This window comes from Enhydra lutris, unplaced genomic scaffold (genome assembly GCF_002288905.1).
Source record: "Enhydra lutris kenyoni isolate GAN:26980312 unplaced genomic scaffold, ASM228890v2 scaffoldscaffold1, whole genome shotgun sequence".
Taxonomy (NCBI): Eukaryota; Metazoa; Chordata; class Mammalia; order Carnivora; family Mustelidae; genus Enhydra; species Enhydra lutris.
Window position 1 is genome coordinate 68927043 of NW_019154085.1, and position 21441 is coordinate 68948483.

Below are 21441 nucleotides of genomic sequence, written 5' to 3' on the forward strand. Positions count from 1 at the left end.
GGAAGGCTTCTGGGGAGCAGGGAGGGGAGTGGGCTTGTGTTTTTGAAAATACTGAATGTGAGATGCCTGCCAGGCAATTTGGTATTAGAGTGTGGAGCTTAGGGGAAACATGTGAGCTGAAAGCTGTTTTGAGGGTCCTCTGTTAATAGAAGGAATACCCAGCACAACAGTAAGACTACAGTGAGAGACTAGGGGAGGGTCTGAGATCTTATGGAGAAGGAGCAGCCAGTGAATGGGGCATAAGAATCCACAGGCTCGCACAGACTTTGCTGCCCTTTCTTCAGCCAGGCCAGTCTAGTTCCTACTTGGACAGGATTCAAGGGTCAAAACTGAACTAGACACGGCAAGTCACAGAGACTCTCATATCCCTCTCCTCCTAATAAATAAGGGAAGTGAGCCCACAGTTCAAAGCTCTTATGGGGCAAGACAGTAGTGGTCATAGTGGACATAGTTCCCAACTGTGAAGGATATACAGATAATGGACACTTTGTGTTAAACCGGGGGGAGAAGAGGTTAGAAGGGGCTCTGTCTGCATGGTACCCTTCTAGAATAATCATTTAAAGCTCTCACAATGAAGAGGGGCCCCTGGTGCTTAATCACACTGGTAAGATTGTGAAGGAGTTTGACATTCTGGGGATTCCTCTGGAATGATATAAAGAAATGTGGTTTAGGGGCACCTGAGTGGCTCAGTCGGTTGGATGTCTGACTCTTGGTTTTGGCTCAGGTCATGATCTCATGGTTTGTGAGACTGAGCCCTGCATCTGGCTCTGCATCAGTGGGGAGTCTGCTTGAGGATTCTCTCTCTCCACCCACACCCCCGCCCAACCTGTGCATGTTCTCTCTCAAAAAAAAAAAAAATCTTTAAAAAAAAGTGATTTAGAATTCGATTAGGTAGTCTGTTTCCTTGACCAGCTTTCTTGGACCTTCTCGTTCCTCTGTCTGGGTGGTTAATTGTTTTAACTATTTAGGTCTTAAATGCAAGCTGCATAATTAACATTGGGACCTGGGCAGGTCCTCCGTGAAACTTCATTCTTGTTTCCCTAAAATTAGGAAATCAAATGAGATCAAGCTGGGCTCCTTGAGCTCCTCCAGGAAACCAGGGACTGGTGGGGGTCGAAGGGCAGTGGCTCTGCCCAAGGGTACCAGGGCTCAGTTCCTGTGTGCGTGGCAGCCAGCGCCGGAGGAGGCAGCAGGGGCTGGGCCTCACACAGGGGGTGACACTCCAGGGGAATGAAAATGTCGGGAAGAGCTGGCGACAGGGCAGATGTTCTGTGGGGAATGGACAGCACTGGCAGAGCTTCTGCGGGGTGTGGGAATGTTGGTGAAGAGCTTGGGAAGGATGCATTCGGAGGGGGAGGGTTGGTCTGATTGGAGCCTGGGTGGTTGTGGATGGGGAGGTGACGAGGCTGCAGTGTCACAGGACCAGCTCCAGTGGTGACCTCATACACTGCAGTGCTGCCTTATCTGAGGGGGATACATTCCCAAGACCCCTTGGGATCTTGGCTGCCTGAGACTGTGATAGTACTGAACCCTGTATATACTATGTGTTTTCCTATTCCTATTCCCTATTCTGCTTACCTCTGAAAAAGCTTCATTTATAAGTTAGGCACAGTAGGAGACTCGTAACAATGGTAAAATTAAACAGTTATAACAATATACCATAATAAAAGTGGTGAATGTGGTCTCTCTTAAAATACCTTATCGTACTCTGCTCATCCTTTGTGTGATGTTGTGAGATGTTAGTTACCTCACGTTTGTGAGCCATGTTCGGCGGCATGATGAGGTGAAGTGAGGTGACTGATGTCAGCACTGGGACACTAGTGACTCTGTGTTAGCCTACACCTGACCTTCCCGCTAGGGTTGGAAGGAGGATAGCCTGCTTGCGGACCACAACTGACCATGGCTAACTGAAGCTACAGAAAGAGAAACCACGTATAAGGGAGACTATTGTATGGGAAGAGGTGATTGTCCTGTATTTTCTCATCTGTAAGCAGCCATGTGGAAACTCCAAAATGGGTTGAGTTAAAGACCTTCAGAAACACTGGCACTGAGAATTCTGTGTGTTTCAAACCAGAAACCAAGTTCAAGCTTCCTTTGACAAGAAGTTTTAAAGCTTTCTCTCAAAACCCGTCTAATGGGCTCATTTTGGTGTTTGTCCTTTTAGTTGAGGGCATTTGTTACCTAAAGTTTCCTTTTGATACCTTCCAGCCTTTCCAAATGTGGTGTGGGCATTTGAGGCAAACTGCTCTCTGCGTAAGTTGTTGCTAAGTATTTCATTTTGAAAGACTGGTTTTCTCTGCAAATATATTCATCAGTAGGAATCGCTGGAATTAGGGCCGCTGACAACTCTAATAGGTCTAGTTGAGTTGGGGAAGCGGGTCAGCTACAGCGTGGGCCAGAGCACTCGTTTAGTGAGGGCCTTGGGAAATATTTGCTGAATGAGTGAAGGAATGAACAGATGACCGAGGGGTTGTGCTAGCAAATTGGCAGCCAGCATTTCCATGTCATTTTACTCAGACTTATAGACAAAACTGTAAGACAATATCACATCATTACAGTCTCACTTTTACATTTAAAAACTCCCAGTGCAGGGGCACCTGGGTGGCTCAGTCGGGCTGTGGGCTCCCTGTGCAGCGGGGAGGCTGCTTCTCCCTCTCCCTCTCTCTCTGCCCCTCCCCCCTGCTCCTGTGCACTCTCTCTTTCTCTCATTTCTTTAAAAACAATCTAGAGCCCTCAGAGGAGTGTCTGGCTTGCGGTATGAGGATAACCAGCAGTGGGCAGTGCTCCCCATTGTCCGCTGCTTTTAGAAGGCTCTCTGTAGAAATGGTTGAAGGTTCAAGGTTCCTCAGATTTTAAATCTGCTGGGTTGAAATTGTTAAGAGTAAGTTGTGCAAGCTACTGTATGGACGTGACTCATTTGTTAAACATACTGGCTGAGTGTCCTTGAAGCACCGAGCATGGAGCTGGATGGGAGGGGAGGCAGCAGTGAGCAGAATAGATGTGGCCTCAGCCTCTGGGCAGCCAACCCTGTGACGGGAGATGGACAGACAATAGGCAAGTCCTCCTAGGACTGACCATGGCTGTTGCTATGAAAGTAAGGTAAACGCGAACGGACACCTGACCTAGCCTGGAAGGTATAGGAGGGTTTTTAAACAGAGACCTCAAGTTGAGTAAGGGGATTCCAGAGAGAGAGGAACGTGTACGAAAGTCCTGAGCCAGGAGAGAGAGCATGTGGTCAAGGGTTTGAAAGAAGCCCGGTCTAGCTAAAGGGTCCAAAGTGAGGGAAAAGTTTAATTTAGCCTGTGCTCTTCAGAAATACCTAGCCTCAGCAAAAATATTTTAGGTTATCATCAAAAATTAAGTTCCCAGTGGCTGAGTACAATTTACTATGAATAAGGAAGGAGACTGTTTAGATTTCATGCCATAATAGAAAGCCTAGTGCCTATGAGGAAGTCTGTGTCCTAACTGCCAAACCTGTAAATTATCAGGCTAAGTGGCATGGGGGACTTAAAGTTGCAAGTTAGGGTTCTTCATCAGATGACTTTAAGGTTAAGGAGATTATCCTGGATTACCCATGCAGGCCAGTGTAATCAGAGGGAGCCTGCTAATGTGGAAGAAGGAGGCAGAAGATAGATTTGGAGCCGCATCACTGCTAGCCTCACAGAAGGAGGAAGGGGCCAGGAGTCAAGGAATGCTGGCAGCCTTGGAAGCCGGCTAGGGCGAGACCGAGTCTCCCCTAGAACCTTCAGAGAGTAACTGCCGACACTTTGATTTTTACTTCTGAGCTACAGAACTGTAAGATGCTAAGTTCGTGGTGTTTTCAGCCACCAAGTTTGTGGTGACGTGTTACAGCAGCCACAGAAAACCAGTACATCTGCCCAGGTCAGGGTCTCCTTGCAGAGATGGCTGTTGCCACCAAGTCACTTGGTAGTAATGACCTCTGATGATGTGTTCGGCTCCAACACATCCTTTTTTTTTTTTTTAATTATTATTTTTTATTATGTTAGTCACCATACAGTATGTCATTAGTTTTTGATGTAGTGTTCCATGATTCATTGTTAACATATAACACCCAGTGCTCCATGCAATCTGTGCCCTCCTTAATGCTCATCACCAGGCTTATCCATCCCCCCCACCACCTCCCCTCTAAAACCCTCAGTTTGATTCCTGGAGTTCATGGTCTCTCACGGTTCATCTCCCCCTCTGATTCCCCCCCCCCCCCCCGCTTCATTTTTTCCTTCCTTCTCCTAATGTCCTTCATGCTATTCTTTATGTTCTACAAATAAGTGAAACCATATGAGAATTAACTCTCTCTGCTTAATCTCCTCGAGTCCCACCCATGCTGATGCAAAATTTGGGTATTCATCCTTTCTGATGGCTGAGTAATATTCCATTGTATATATGGACCACATCTTCTTTATCCATTTGTCTGTTGAAGGGCATCTTGGCTCTTTCCATAGTTTGGCTATTGTGGCCATTGCTGCTATGAACGTTGGGGTGCATATGGCCCTTCTTTTCACTACATCTGCATATTTGGGGTAAATACCCAGTAGTGCAATTGCCAGGTCGTAGGGTAGCTCTACTTTTAATTTTTTGAGGAACCTCCATACCATTTTCCAAAGTGGCTGTGCCAATTTGCATTCCTACCAACAACTACACATCCTGTCTTGAAGCAGCTGGCTATGATGGTTCCTTAGTACATATTGATTATGCACTGCTGTGAGCCAGAGCCTGCTCTAGGAGCTTGGGATGAGCCGGTGGGTTCAAGACAGAAAGATCTGTGCCCTCCGAGAGCTTTAGTCCGTGTGCCGCACAGCCCTGAGCTCCACAGAGGGCTGATGAGAGTAGAGACTTCCAGCTCACCACCACTGGATATAAACTTGTGAGTGCAGAGTTCTCAGATGTATTTTTGAAATCTCCAAATGACCGGTCACCAAAATAAGGAAAACATTTTAAGGTTTCATAACTTATATGTGTATATAGCTACACACACACACAAGTATATTATAAATACACACACACACACACACACACACACATATTTTGGCTGGAAAGGCTAACAGGATGTATTAGTCTGATGATTGATTTTTCTGGTTGCAAAGGAGAGAGAAGCAGGCCCTTTCTCCCCATGAAAGAGCCTGACGCAGGCAGAGTTGCTGGGTTTAGATAAAAGCACAGGCAAGCTTTAATGCCTCCTTGCTTCTCTTTACCAGGTGGGGAAGAGAGGGGAGGAGGATCTTTAAGGAGAGGGAAGGACAAGACTCCTCAGCAATCTGGGCAGGCTCTCTGGGGTGCTGATGGTGACCAGGGGGTGGTGCAGGGGTACGTACGGACATCCCCTGTGGACCACTGGCCCTTGGAGAGCAGAAGTGCTGTCCTGCTTCTGGCTGGAGGGAGAAGTATGTCAGTGGACAGCTGGAGAGTCCATGTCATTGGCTCCTAAGGCCAGGAGAGCTTTGGTGACCAGACAAGGTGACCTCAGGTAGCCCGGACATGGGGAGATGGGTTGTAGGGCCTCCCAGGCCAAAATAACTCACTAGTGCTTGTGAAACCATCCCCAGATCCAGCCATATAGCTGGAATTTCAAGCGCAGGGTTTTATTTATTTTTTTTTTTAAGATTTTATTTATTTATTTGACAGAGAGAGATCACAAGTAGACAGAGAGGCAGGCAGAGAGAGAGAGAGAGAGAGAGAGAGAGAGAAGCAGGCTCCCTGCCGAGCAGAGAGCCCGATGCAGGACTCGATCCCAGGACCCTGAGATCATGACCGGAGCCGAAGGCAGAGGCTTTAACCCACTGAGCCACCCAGGCGCCCCACAAGCGCAGGGTTTTAAAACTCAAGCTGTTGCATCAGTCAAGTTCCATTGCTAGCTTTATATCTGAGGCTGGGGTGACTGCATAATTTGTCTACCAAACTGGAATTATTTGTGTGAGGGAGAGGGAGTCCAGAACAACAGGTGTGAGCGAGGACTATTCTGGGAAGGCCTGGGTGTGTGGTCAGCTGAGCTAAGAGTTGAAAACTTTAACCGCTCTGTGGATAGTCTGGTGAGCAAAAATGACTCCATACAACGTGGCCTCTGTGTTGAGGGGACTAGGGTTTCCAGGAGAGAAGGTGCAACCCAGGGGCCTTTCCTGAGATGCTTGTCCACAGCCCAGGGGGCCTTGAAGAGTTGTTCTCTATACAGCCTGGACTATAATGCAAGATCCATTTTTTCACCCCCAAATCATTTCACCTTATATATGAGCCCTTAAAAAGTTGTTCTCCTGTGAGAGTTGCCTTCTTGATTACTTTATTTTGAACAAGAAAGTTCTTTTTGTTATGAACACATTAGCCTAATAGGACCTCCATTAGTTATAATTGTGGATGTGGATAGAGGTTAAATTGGTTTTAAAATATTTTAAATAAAATAAATTGCCTTTAAAAAGGAGGCAAAGGAATTACCTCCCATTTAGTAATAATTCCTCAGGATTTGACACCATAATTGCAAGTCTTGGTTGTGTTTATAAACTTTAAAATGTCCTGGGAATGCTCCTGAAAACTGGGTTAGACATGGTTTTCAGAAAGTAATATCAAAGAAATATATGGAGTGTGAATAAAATCACTTCATGGAATACAAGTAAAGCTACTTTTAAATGTTTAATATGTTATTTAAATGTTTGTATAGAGGATCAGATGTCAATTGGCTATTTCATCTATATTCATAAAAGCTTGTAATACAAATTGGCCAAAAAAATTCGTGTTGAAATTTTTTTTTTCCAAGCGAGGAAATCGTATTTGTAGGCATCCATAGTAGATGAGGGGTGGTAGTAAAGATTAAGAGGTGTTATGGGAATAGCTGGGAGAAAGACCTCTTTAGACTGCAAGGAAACAGGGCTGAGGTGAACATTGGATTCCTTCAAATGGCTGGGGTTTGACTTAAGGTTGCAGATGGTGGACTCGCTGTGCAGGTTTCCCTCCAGGCTCCTCAAGGCTCCATAAAAGGTGAGATTAGGTTACTATAAGACAGGAGGCAGATGGTCTGGCTTACGACTGTAACAAAGGGGAAGAGCTACAGTCTGGAGCAGGTCATGCTGGGACTAGGGCAAAGTGGAGAGGGTTTGCCCTGTGACCGCCCTGGGAATGATCAGGTAAGGCAGGGACTGGGGACTGAGGTCTAGATCTGGAAGGTCTATGTGCAGGACCACAGATGCCAGATAGCACCATCAGCCCCCATGTCTGTACAGAGTATAGGCTGCTGGCATTCACACCCTGGCCAAAAACGATACCAGAGCACTTTTTTGGTTGGGTTGGGGGTAGGGGATGGGAAGGTTGGCAGGTTTTACAGAGCTTAAATTGATTACAGCTCAAAAATACAGAATAGATTCTTACAGACAAGGCGGTTATGGTTATTTAAAAAAAAAACAAAAACCTAAAAACCAGGGTTTTTCTAGTGTGAATGCTGGCACCCCAAAAATTTAAGGCTTCCTCCTCTAGCGTTTGCTTTACAAGTGATTTTCAGTCTGATGGCAGCTCCCTACCCACTCAGCGTAAAGTGAATCCTGACCCCACCCAGGGCTCCCTTCAGAATTCCTACTCAGGGTGACACCAAGCCAAAAATGGACATTTTTTAGACAACACCAACACAGGAGAACCAAGGACTATGAGGCATGTGGTGAGAGCTAGCAGCATAAAAGGGAATGGCTGAAGTAAGCCGAGAGAAACACTGGAAGAAATACATAATCCAGGAACAGGACAAGAACTGGGTCGGGGTTGGGGGGAGACCTTACAGGTGAAATGCAATGCTTAGAATGTTAAGAACATGTTGATCCACAAATTAAGAATAGAGTGTGCTATTAAGTAAAAGGCACGACGAACCAAGAAAGATTTTTGGAGATAGAACTCCTGAAATTTAACTTTTTCAGTAGAAATATTAAAAAATCAAGTTGGAAAAACTTCAGAACCACAGAGAGGGAAGGAGGCCAGGAGACCCAATACCTGAGCAGTTAAGGGGTTCCAGAAAGAGCACAGAAAATGGGACGCGTGAAGCGATTGACGTGCCGTGAGTCGGTCAGTCGAAAGAGCATGCAGTCAGCACAGAGTAAGTGAATAAAGGCTCACATGCAGGTATGTGGTTGTGCCATGCAGAATGCCTAGGGTAAGTGAAGAGACTGAAGGTTCAAAGAAATGAAAATTGGACTCCATTAGGATTTTCGTTGGCACCGCTGGATACTAGGATAAAGGCTGTAGCATCTAAGTTCTGAAGAAAATGTTTTTTAACCCAGAGTCCTACAATGCCATTTTTGTATCTGGAGGGACTAAGTTTACCTGTCATGTACTGTTCTCTAGTATGATTTTTAAGAAAGTAATTAGAATAAGAGGGAAACCTGTTTTCTGAAGCAGATCAGCCCAGCAAGGCAGTCCTAGAACAGTTCGTGGAGTTGCAGAAGGATCTGAGGCCTCTGAGGAGGAAACCCGAGCAAAGGAGCAATCCTGATTTAATACAAGGTATGCAAGGGAGCTTAGAAATGATCGAGGCAAACAGCGTAAGGAAAAAGGCAATGAGAAATGCCAAGACAAGCCAAAGTCATGGTTCAAATGGGAAGTACAGCAAGCAATTGATAGAATGAATGGAAGAAATGTCTGTTTGACCTTGATGCTGGGAGCAGTTTCCTTTAAGGCCATGGGCTCTGATACTGGTCCCAGAGAGAAAGCACATAAGTTCAATGTGGTCTGATAGAACACTGAATTTTTACCTGGTTATGTAAAAGGTGTCTTGTGATTACACAAGACAGCATGTAAGTGGTAGGCTAGTCTGACAATAGTGTAAAAGTTTAGCTAATCGGTGGTAGGAGTTGGGGGGAAAGTGAGGGAGAAAGGGTCAGGGTGCTGATGGCTGCATCTCACCGTTCAGGGAAGGGAGAGATGGTGTGGAAAGTCGGTGAAGGGAAAATAGAAGGTTAAATACATTGTGTAAAACTTTAGGGGTAACAAATAGAAGAACTAAGATAATATGGTTACTAAACATGGGAAGGAAAGTGAAGTAGCAAGTAGTGTAAGTTCTTCCCTTTTCATGTTGTGGGGTCCTCAGTTATCATCCAAAGCTGACAAATCAAGAAATAAAAGTAGAAGCAGAAGTAATGGAGATATGGAGAAGTAAATCCAGATTTTTTTTTTTTAATTTCCTAGATAATGAGGCTTGGGATGAGTTTGGAATTTGCTGCTTTCCATCATAGCTTTCCATCATAAGTCCTTTCTTACTTTTTGGTTTCTTGTCATTTATTTATATGTATTTAACAAAAATTAAAAATGGAGTTTGAACTTGGGTTAAAGGTAGAGGTGACACAAATGCCATGGTAATGCCATCTTTTAATTTTTTTATTACTTAATTTGGACAAACTAAGAAGGCTGTGCTTTATATTCACCAATAATAGTGTCCTTGTTCTAATGAAGCAATAGTTCATATTTCCTGGGACAAAGTCGTGTAGCTAGAAGGCAGAATCTTTAATCCTTGAGGAAACGAATTACTGCCAAAAACAATGAAGCAAAGCTGCTATTGACCTTAGAGTTTCAAAAGTGGTCCAGTGTTTAGATCTTTTGGTTTGAAGTAGTTACACAAAAGTATACCAGCTCTATTTGGGAGAGAACTTGAGGATATGAAATAGGAGTGTGGCTCTCTTGAAGTCTGAAGTAACCCTGTGGTTAATAGTATGAGAGTGGGTCCCGAATACTTGTGTCAGAAATTCTCATCTAGACTCCACAAAGACCTGAATTTATATCCTGCCCTCAGTTTTATGTCAAGCTTGTGTCATCATTAGCCTTTGATATTGTATTTTGCTATTTCAAATTTTATTTTTTGTCTTTAAAGATGATGTAGTTTTGCAGGTTTTAGGTTTTTTTTTTTTTTTTTTTTTTTTTTTTTAAGTTTTATCTAAGTAATCTCTACACCCAACCTGGGGCCTGAACTCATGACCCCAGGATCAAAAGTTGCACATTATTCCTACTGAGCCAGCCAGGCGCCCGGAGTTTTGTATTTTAAATGTGGCTTTTCAGTATGTTGGAATCCCAGGCCGGGTTTTTATATCATTATAGCTTCAAAATCGTGGAAGTGATTGTTCACTAGCCCTTGGGAAGCACTCTCGGGAGTAATTCTTCCTGTTCCTTTTGGTATCTAAAACAATCCCAGTTCAAACTTAGATCCTCATCCTTCCTTGACAGTTTTTCTTTTGACCTGATAGGGGACTAGGCTTCTCAGACCCCATTATGTTAATTTCTGCCATTTCCCTTTGAAGGCCGTAACTTCTATCCCCTGGTCCCTGTCACTTTGAATGTGAGTTGTCACTGTAGTTTTGAATTCCTCCATACATACTGGGTGGGTCAGTAATGACAGCAGTTGCTGTCACTGCTTCTTAGGAGGAAATGAACTGACTAGCCTAGCAGCTGCTGCCCAAGTCCCGGGCGTTGCTGTGGGTATCCTGGCAGTGCCCAGAGAATGTGTGCTGCTTACACTGAGCCAGCATCAAGGGGCCTTGGGGTCAAAGTGAGGAAAGCTGGGATTTGAACAGAAACTAGATTCTGGTGTGGCCTTTGTGTTCCTCTGCATGCTGACTAACCCTTTGGGAGCTGTGCACAGTCCGCTAACTCAGGAGCCAGCGGTGTTTGAATGGCTTAGTCCAGTGCGCATCCTACAGGGCTTGGATGGGCTACATCAGGGATGGTGCCTTTGTTTGACTGGACACAGCTCTTTTTGGTCATTTGTTCCTGCTAAGCATAACCTCCTCGAATGGGCTATGACCTCCTGATTCAGTCAGGGTTCAAGCTCCATTAAGAGTTTGCTTATTTCCTGACCCAGAGAAGACCACTTTTACCTTGAGAATTAGGACACCTGCTGCTTGAGTTTGGTTGGGGTTAGTTACTGTGTTCTTCCATCGAGGTGCTTCCTCATGTTTTCTATGATTCTGATTTTATCCAACTTACTCGCACCTGCCCCCCGCCCCCACTGGTCCTTGTTTTCCTGATTGTCCTATGAAGTGTGGTCCCAGGGAACCAGATGCATCCAGAGCAGGGGCAGCCCCCCTGGTGATCGCTGCCTCTCTCTCCTCTGGCTGATGGGTGCCCGAGGCCAGGGACCAGAGGGGTTCTGCCAAGGGCTGCAGAGCACCTGGGCCTCCCTCCCATCTAAGGTAGGACAGATTCTGGAGTGGGCCCACTATGCCAACTGTCCAGGGCCCTGGGAGGAAGAACTGTGCTGGAAACACGTGGGGGCAGGCCCCCCCACCCCCCACCAGGAGGCAATGTGGCTGTTAATGTTATTCTCCAGAGGCACATTTCTCTTATTTGCTGAGTTCTCTTCTCTTCTGTGTTTTCTGCCCCTCCCCACCCCCTCAAACCTTGCCCTTCCCAGTCTTCTGTATGGTTGGCTTTCCTCTGCAGTAGCTGCCCTAAGTAAAATGTGTGGACTCCTACAAGAGCTTAGCACCATAATAAATTTTGTTAAACATAAAAAAAAAGAACTTGGTATTTTTAGCACATGTGAAATTGTGCTGCCACAGCCTCTGTAACCAGCTGGCAAAGTGGAATGAGATGCCTCCTCTTTCTCACTTGCCTGCTAAAGGCTTGCCTTAGCCACCCCCTGGCTGAGCAGAACACGTGGAGGGCATGGAGGGCGGAGGTACCAAGGAGGGAGAACTAGGCAGTGGGCAGGCAGTTGGGAGAAAGGGGGCTGGGGGTAGGGGTGGGGTTGGGGTGGGGAGCTGCGGGCCTGCTCTGAAGGGGGACCGACTGTCCGACTGTCTGCAGAAATAGAACAAGCTCCGCAGCTTTTGAAACAACAGGAAAGCTGTCCACGCCCTCCCCTGTAGGGCACAGCAGTGCCGGCAACCCCTGGGCTCTGAGGGGTCTGCAGGTGCACATCTCTGGCCCTTTACCCCAGAACCCCGGGCTCTGCAGAGCAGGCTGGCTCATCCTCCAGCCCATCATGTGGCATCACTGATTCCTACCCCGCTGTGTCCTCTGGCTCTTGCCCTGTCAGCCTCTGCACACTGCAGGCCCCTCCCTTGCCGCCTCCTGCCCCACGGCTGCTTGGGGACCCCCTTCCTCACAGGCAGATTTGAGTGCCACCCCCCCCGCCCCGACCAAGGCCCACCGCCTTGGCTGCTCTCAGGTTTCATACCTGCCTACGGGTCTGGTCCTTCAGGGCCAGAGTTTGGCGGGGAGGGGGGCAACCCTTGCTCATTCTAGAAGGCTCTTGAAGGTTCATGGAATGAATGCCTGAATGAGTGAGTATAATGAACAGGAATTGGCAAGCCCAGCACCTGCCTTAGGTAGCTTGCTAGGCTCCTAGGTGCCAGGCTCCTCGGGTGTGGCTAAGGAGAGGAAGTGGTCAGAGAAGACTCTGTAATGACTTTGGAACTCCGGGGCTGCTCTCTACAGCTTTCCTGCTGGAGCTGGTTGCCTTTGCAGATAACCTCTCCCCAGTCTTCACCTCGCCCGATTCCAGGAACGCTTTCACTCTGCCTGCCAGCAGCCTTTCCATATTTTGCCTCCATCTGTCGGTTAACAAAGCAGTTCTTGTTTCTGTGTTTCAATTGTGTAGGTTTTGCCCTTTCCCCTAGGTTATAAATGCCTTATAGCCTAGGAAGCATTTGACAGGAATGGGAAAAATAGTGCTCCAAAGTAATGTTTTGTCCCTACACATATATATGTGTGTGTGTATGTGTATGTATGTATGTACCTATCTATCTATCTATATATATATCTAGCAGTGATCTTAGGGGATCTTAGGGGATTACCCTCCTTGCAAAGGCCTCTGTTTTCTTATCTGTAGAATTAGAGGGCTGTATGCTCTCTGCTGTTTCCCAGGCTCACATCCTGTGACTCAGTGCTATTGAGCCCAGCACTTGGCTAATCCCACCCAGTCCCTGGGTCAGGGTTCCTTCCCCAGATCAGCCAGGTAATTGAGCTCATTCACTTACGGCCGAGGCCAGTTCACCTCTCAGCTGTTTGTGGGAGCTCCTGGGATCTGGGACAACATTGGTGGAATATGTGTGTGGTGGTCCTGTGGTGATGCCTGTGGCCCTTTACCTTGCCCCTACCTACTGCCAAGAAAACTTTCAGGCCCCGGGGACCCTGCCTTGGTCCTAAGTCTCCACTCCAGTTCTCTGTGTTGGTGCATGCTATTCATGCCTTCGGATGTGGGACAGAGTGTGGGGTGGAAGTGGGCTATGCCTGCCATGCAGGGATGTGGGAAGAGGGATGGTGCTAGCGACGTGTGTTCCCATGTGAGCCAGCCCTCATTCTAGAACACCATGCTTCACTGGCCCTCCCTGTTTTTTGAGTGCATTTCCTTCTGTTGCACCTGCTGCATTGTATCGGTTTAAGTTTTTGTTGTTGTTCAATCCTTTATTGGGATCAGAAAGACAGGTGGGAGGGACTGTTTTGTTTGTAGGGGTTTTTTTGGTGTGTGTATGGTTTTTTGTTTTTGCATCTGAGATCTGTGGGTTTCTTAAAGGCTGGGAGTGGCTTGTTTTCTGTTTGAGGAGTTGTTGGTTCACATGTGTGTGTCCAGCTCTTTCCCCCAGCTCCAGCCTCATTTCTCTGTCCCCTGAGATGTGTTCCTTCCCTTTGTTACTGTTCCTAGCTGTTCTGTGAGTCAGCCAGACCCACAGATGTGTGTGGACAGCATTATCAAAAGGAGTCCTGCAGAAACAGTGGGTTTCTGAAGATCCCTCCTGGCTGTGAAACTGAGATTTTTAAGGCTTGTGGGTTGGGATTAGGGCCTCCTCTTAATGGAGCTAGCATCACTGGGGAGGGAGGGAAGAAGGCATAGTAGGATACCGAGTACACCGGTCATGCTGCCCAGACCCTCCCTGCCATGTCTGCGCCAGACTGATGGGTTGATGGAGGCTGAACCCATTTGGGTCAGGAGTTCCCAGAGTAAGAGCTGCTCCGGAAAGGCAGAGGAAGAAAGCACGAGAGCTGGGCAGAGGGAAGGAGACTCAGGCCAGTTGTATCTTGGGCAAGTTTAGGTTCTAAACAGTATTATTAAAAGATGAACTAACTAAGGCATATTAAAAAAAACACTTTACGAGTTGGAGCAAAAATCAATAGGAATCTGGCAGTGGCAGATTGGAAGTGGTTAGGAGTGCTCTGCCAACAGGCACCAGGGGAAAGTCTCCTACAGAGAAAGTAGAAAAGCAAAGAAAAATTATTTAATCAGCTGTAGCTTAAAGCCTGGTTGGCTGCATGTGATTGGTTGTCCCTTGGGTTTGATTTTATAACCTTGAGGCATTTACAGGCTTAGATAACTGCCACATCATTAAGCCACATGGGCCTAATGGCCTCCTTGTTTAATTAATTAGACAGTATGTGAACCGAAGATTCAGCGTCTAGCCAAAATTACCTTTGAAAAATGCCTCAGGAAGGCATAGTGTTAGATGTTGACATATCATTGCTTGTTAAGTTTAATGGGGCCATCTTCCCCCTCCAGTGTATGTTGAGTTCCATATGTCCTTGAATTAGGTTTAGGGGTCATGTTCTATAAAATGTATCTTTTAAAACACCAGAATCCTACTCTGAGAGGTGCTGATACCATGAGAGATGGCACAGTTTTCACGTTGTTTCAACAACCCCTTTCTGGGCTTGACTCACCTGGGTGTGTGTGTGTGTGTGTGTGTGTGTGTGTTTTTTTTTGCAGGGACCAGCCATAGGACTCCACCTTTACTGTCCCCAGCACCTAAGCCAGCGGGGCATCTGGGAACTCTTGACCACGAATAATGCTGACATCTCCACATCACGGTTCTAACTGAAATGTTAATTGTGTTTGTTAAACTCAACTCTCCAAATTCTCTGCTTTGTCAACAGGCTGCTGGTGGGGGCCCCTCGGGCTGCGGCCCTTCCACTGCAGAGGGCCAACAGAACAGGAGGCTTGTACAGCTGTGACATCACCTCCCCGGGACCTTGTACACGGATTGAATTCGATAACGATGGTGTGTCCTTCTGTCCTTGCTCTGTTCACTTGGCCAGACCCCACTTGCCTTTTCCATGAGGAGGGAGGGGGAGCCCAAGCCTTTGTTCTTGGAGAGAGAGCCTCTCTTAAATACCTGTCTTGACTGTTTCTTGTTTGCCCTGAAAACATCTACTTTTTAAATGAGGCTGGGATGCATACTGACTTGCAGCCCTTCCTAAGCGTGCTTTCTAAAACGATATGGTGTATGGATGTCGCCACCTAGTGTTGTGCTGAGGTTCTACAGGAGGCTGTTGAAAAACTAAATTCAGAGCTGCAAAGAAAATTGTGCATAGCTTGTACTTAGCTGCCAAAAGTTCTCGCTTGCTGTTAAAATATTTGGGAGAAAGGCTGTTTTAAATATCAGAGCTCTCTAAAGTGAGAGCTGACCATCATGGATAATTTTGCCCTCTGGCTCCAACAGAGGCTTGTCTTGTGAGGGATCTATGCTGAGTTGAGCAGTTAGCATACTGACAAGCTCCAAGCGAGCCAGATTTGATGCACTTGGTCTAAGTAGATTTGCAGATTCATGTTTATGTTCTTCTCTTTTTCATCTTTTAGAAATAACGTTTGGTTTTTTTTCTTTACTGATTAGAAAATGATATATGTTAATTGTGAGAAAGTTGCAAAAGACATCAACCTATATAAAGAAAAACCCCAAAACCATGGGTAATCTAGACATCGCTCTTTAACATTATAGCATTTTGGCTTCACTCTACTTAAAGTTGTTTAGTTTTCACATTTTTGCAATGATTCAAGATAAAAAAAGAAAGGGTGCCTGTCTTCTCACTGAGGAAGGCAAAACTTTAGGTATAGATTGATACTGAAATAAACACATACATGATGGTGTTTGTGGTTTCTCTCTTTTTTGCGGGGGAGAGGTAAAAACTAAATAAATTACTTTCCTTCTTGGCATTGATAGAAAGATGAAAAGTGAATCTGAGGCCTTGTCTTCTCTCCTCCAGGAAAGAAAAGAATAGTGCATGCTGTTATATGACAAATTTAGGACTGTGTAGAGAAGTGCCCAGTTCTTGTTAGTTTGGATGACAGTTGGAGTTTGGAGACTGGATTTTCCATCAATGCTTTAAGCCGCACATGTTGGAAGGCTACCCCTGAGTCTTATAATTTTCAAATAGGTTTTTGTACTCAGGATCCTGGTTGTCAGAAAGAGTGTAGGGCCACCAGGTAAAAGCTATATAGTTTATGTAAAGAATTTTAAGAAGGTTTTTACCAGGAACCACTTACCTGTTTCTTCAAAGGAGAAATAATTTTTCTGGATTGAGTAACTGAATTTACTAAGGAGCAAGACTCGGAACCTAGGCAGAGTAGAAACCATCTTGTGTTTGTGTTCCTCTCTTGGTGCATTGCCTGCTTCAGTGACTTTGAAATGCTAACTGTGTGTACGTAACCTGCGTAACCTGCGCTGCTTTCCACAGCGGACCCTTCATCAGAAAGCAAGGAAGATCAGTGGATGGGGGTCACCGTGCAGAGCCAAGGTCCAGGGGGCAAAGTTGTGGTAAGTGTGGAGAAGCGTGCCCATTCCACAAGGTCTGAGCGCCTGTCGTGTGCCAGCACCAGGCCGACAGCAGTGCGCAAGGCGGGCAGAGACCCTGTCCGCCCCGTGGACAGTCCCGAGGACTTGCTGCTTTACAGCAGGAATTGATGTCAAGAAGAAATCAGGCATGAGTTGGTGGAGAGACTTCCTAAAGATGTTATTTATTTATTTATTTATTTATTTATCTGAGAGAGAGAGCAAGCAGAGGGAGGGGCAGAGGGAGAAGGGGAGAGAATCTCAAGTGGACTCCACACTGAGCATGGAGCCTGACTCGGGGCTCGATCCTGTGATCCTGAGATCATGACCTGAGCTGAAACCAAGAGTCAGATGAGTAACTGATGGAGCCACCCAGGTGCCCCTCTGTGATTTTTGATACACTTTGAAATAGTCATAAAACCCGCTTTTCTTTAGAGCTTTCAGACTCAAAGAACTTATTACTATACCTTTACTGAATATTCCTAAAATGCCAGCTGGTCTTTAGAATGCAGGAGAAAACTAGACGTGGCTTATGTCCCAGAAACTATGTGACTTTTTTAGATGAGTTATAAAGAACGTGGGAATGGTCATGGAAAGTGAGGAAAGTGAGAGCAAATTTAAAAGTCTGGTTGTTTGTTCTGAACATCTTCAAATATAAGTAGCAGTGAAGGAAGAAAGGGGTTTGTTCAGTGGATTGTGGGAGATGGCCTTGGAAATGCCTGCCTGGCTGGATCACGATGCTCTGTCTCTATCTCTTTTAAAATCCGGTTGCTCTAACAAATTGATACAGGATTTTGAAAAAAAATGAGAATTTTGCTGAATCCTAAGTTTTGATAATTAAGAGATCATCATTACAGGAAATCAACTTGGCTGTCAAAAAGTCTCTTCAGCCTGCGTTGTATGGAAAGTAACCCTGAATACCTTGTAAAATTATAAAGAGTATTTCATTTTTTCTGGCAGTGTAATTCACTCTGCCTTTTAAAATAACCTTAATCTGAGCTTAGAGTACAAGTTAGGACTGATTATAAGGAAAAAATAGTGTGGGTAAAAGGGAAATGTCTTTGTTTTAGCTATGTCTGCCTCGTCCTAGGAAAATATGTCCGTGATTGCTCCCCTCTGGAACATAATTACAAATTTTCACCAGCATACTGATGGGAAAGTTTATACGGCTAATAAAAGCCAATTAAGAAAATGAGAGAAGATATTTCCCATTGTTTATGTGACAGGTCAGTTTACAAATACATTGCCTGTGGATTACAGACTGGCATTCAGTATTTGGACTGGAGCATTATCTTCCAGGTGAGAATAAGACAGAAGTCCTAGTTCTGGTATGCTAGATTGTGGTCCCCTCGTGCCACTTTGGAGAACCGTTGCTGGTTTTGGATCCCATTCCAGGATGAGGGACATGTTTAACATCCTATTTAGAATTAAGCTCTCTTTATTACAAATTGATAAAATGGTCACTAATGAGCATAAAGTCTGTAAAAATGAATGGGCTGCTTTATTCCATCTGTTTGCAGACATGTGCTCACCGATATGAAAAAAGGCAACATGTCAATACAAAGCAGGAATCCCGAGATATCTTTGGAAGATGTTATGTCCTGAGTCAGAATCTGAGGATTGAGGATGACATGGATGGAGGAGACTGGAGTTTTTGCGATGGCCGATTGCGAGGCCATGAAAAATTTGGTTCTTGCCAGCAAGGAGTAGCTGCTACTTTTACTAAAGACTTTCATTACATTGTGTTTGGAGCCCCGGGCACTTACAACTGGAAAGGTAGGACATGTATTTATAGCAATAGAGATTCGAATGACTGCATAATTTCTGTTACATGCACCCGTGATTGAGTACATTTGAAGTTAAAACAAAATGTTACAAGGCACTTGTATATTACAGAAGTAAGGTAGGATTTGTAATCTCTCAATTATATGATTTCAAAAACAGTGGTGGAAATGTATTTTGGAAGATATGTTTCTCCTCTCTCAGCAATTTGCATTAATACAAGTAGTTAACTTTTTTCTCTAAGAATATAATAATTAACATCCGTAGTTTTTTCTGTTTTGTATTTTCCTGTTTCTTGAGGCTAAAAGTATTTTAAGTTTTAATGCTGGCGGACATTTCATTTTAAGGTAGTGATCTGAAAAAATAATTGTGTGGTGTCATGTACAAGTAACAGTATATTAATACAGACATTTTTTTCATTATATCTTAAAAGGCTGTGTTTTGCTAGTAAAGTAGAGAAGTTAGAAGGGTAGATGACAAATTAGAGCATTGCGAGATGATAAATTTAGATAATTTATGGGAAAGTTGTTTAATGGTATCGTTTAATTATGATTGTGATGTGGGTAAAAGGAGACACTGGGAGGGAGTGGGGAGAAGGGCCCTCAGTTTGACTGAGTTTAACTTCTTTCAAGAAATTAGGCTGGCATAGAAAATCACTGTGTTATGAAGGACAGTTAACTCTAACGCACAATGAAGAGAAATGCATGGGATTTAGACATCAGACATTTTTCTGAGAAATTTATTAAAATAAATGTGTTATAACATTTTCTGTAGTTAAGAATAACTTAGGGAAATTTTCCCTTTTGCACTCAAAAAAACTCCCCCAAGTTTGAATTCCTATTAGATATAATCCTTGAGGAACATATTCCCCTTTATGTCATCCATAGTAACCTTTGGGAGGAATTTCCTTTGGCCTCCCCACTCCCAACATAACAGTATTTGTCAGGTTATGTTTACCTCATCCAAATAACACATAGAATTTAGAAATAGTTTTGTCATAGCAAGAATAGATGCCACTTATGGTTAAAATAACAAAAACACCCACAAGTTATGTATGTATGTATTTATGGGAAACATTTTTTACCTGCTTTATAAACCCTGATTTAAAATGTTACCGTTTTTAAAAAGTCACATAGTGGGCTTACTATATGAAATCTTCTCTTTTTAATTGTTAATTTTGAAAATTTTAGAAAGATGAAATCTTGGTTCAGGTGGTTTGGAGAAAGGATCAACACATTTCAGCTTTACACTCTAGTAAAGTAGGTAAATTGATGGTAGGATGACAGACGATATAAAATACATCAGGCTCATGTAATTTCTAAAAAGTTACTTTCTCTAGATTTAGTTAATGAAGTAAACATTTCATTTTCCATCCAGTTTTGTGACATTACAGAGAATTCCTAAAAATGCATTTTTTTTCATTACTAGAACAAACTTCTTTGTAAAAATTCACATAACCATGATTCTTTAAACTTTAATAACCTCAAAAGCCCTCTATTTCCTCCGCCCTTCTTCCTCCAGACTCTTCTTGTCCTTATGAACATGAGGCATGTGTATTAGGAACCATCTCTTTTATTTTGTTCCATCTTCATGGTTTTTTGTTGTTTTTTTTGCCATTTCATTTCTTTAGGCATCGTTCGCGTAGAGCAAAAGAATAATACTTTTTTTGACATGAACATCTTTGAAGATGGGCCTTATGAAGTTGGTGGAGAGACTGACCATGATGAAAGTCTAGTTCCTGTTCCCGCGAACAGTTACTTAGGTAGGAATGAGCGCAGCTGGCATGCCCGCCTTTCCAGATACCTCAGTGAGACCCTGTCTGCCCAGGACCCTGGACTTCGAGGCTGAGAATAGGCCAGGAGGAGCCAGGGGCCTGTGGCTGCGCTGATGGGAATTGGATTTAAGCTTTGGTGATCCCAAGGTAACCTGGGTGATGCTTGGGACTCTTCCCTTCTGACCTGGGCCAGCAGTGGCCTCTGTAAACTGGAAACAGGCAGTTGGGACAGGGGGTGGTGGGGAGAGGCAGGGATGTTGGCAGTGAGCTGAGCTGCCTCCTCTCTCCCTCCAGTGCCTCTTTCTAGAGATACTCTTAAGAGCTACATTTATGAAGTTACTCTGAAGTGGCAGGTCAAGACCTCCAGGTCCTTCCTTGGTGACTGTTGTTCTCCAAGGGTCAGCTCTGCTTCCGGACTGGGGCCTCCTTGTCACAGGCCCCCTGGCGGGTGGCATGGTGGCTTTCCAGTGGCAGCTGAGCAGCACTGCCAGAGCAGCTTGGAGGACCCCCAGACTGTGTCTAAGTGCCAGTTTCCTAACTCCTCAGGCTTATTTGCATTACTAATGGGTGTCCTAAATTATTCATGTGCATTATGGTAATTACACAAAGGCTTTTAAAAGCTTTAATTCTTGGTATGAGTTGACATAAAGAATAATTACTGTACATTTCTTGGGAAAAAATGTAAAAAAATCTCCTAAACCTAAATAGTGACCTACATTTTTTTTTTTTTTTTAAAGTACCCCTGTGCTAGAGATGTTACTGGAACAATGGAAGGTAAAAAGTAAAAACACAAGAATAATTCTAAACAATGTGTTAGTAAGCATATTCTAAAAATGTTCTAATTATAGAGATATGCATGAATGGTACTGTTAATTAAAAATAAAACAAAAACAAAACCACAACTTTTCAGACACTCCTCCTTCCAAATAAAAAATCTGATGTGAGGGCATAGAAGAGGGCAGAGAAAAGTTAAACTTACCACTTGTTAAGTGCCAACCATGTGCTGTATTTATTGCTATACAAGTTGTACTTGACCTTCCCAATAATATTATAAAATAGGTATGATTATCCCTCTTTTGCTGATGGAAAAAAACTGTGACCTAGGGAGATTCATTTCTTAGTCCAAGGTCACACAGTTGCTCATCCCTCAACCAAGGAAAGAAAGGCTCGTGGAAATGAGGCAGGATGCGAAGCAGCTGGGTGTGTGAGTGCTGGGTCAGTGGCTTTGCAGGACACAAATGGGACGCAGACGCCATCCGTTTGCAATCTCAATTACTCAGTATGGTTTTTCAGGGTAAATACCATCAACACACAAGTATGTTCTTTGAATATATTTTAACAGGCAGCCTCTCATCAACTGTGTTATTTAGGGAT

General features: G+C 44.4%; 1 protein-coding gene across 2 annotated transcripts in view; it reads left to right on the top strand.

Annotated features, from left to right (window-relative positions):
• Nucleotides 1–21441, top strand: part of LOC111144193 (integrin subunit alpha 6) — a 78167-nt gene that overhangs the window by 21046 nt on the left and 35680 nt on the right. For both annotated transcript variants that reach the window (XM_022498401.1, XM_022498410.1), the window contains exons 2-5: nucleotides 14839–14963; nucleotides 16417–16496; nucleotides 18032–18287; nucleotides 19924–20055. In XM_022498401.1, the coding sequence (XP_022354109.1) occupies nucleotides 14839–14963; nucleotides 16417–16496; nucleotides 18032–18287; nucleotides 19924–20055 (593 nt within the window). The remainder of the gene's footprint in view (nucleotides 1–14838; nucleotides 14964–16416; nucleotides 16497–18031; nucleotides 18288–19923; nucleotides 20056–21441) is intronic.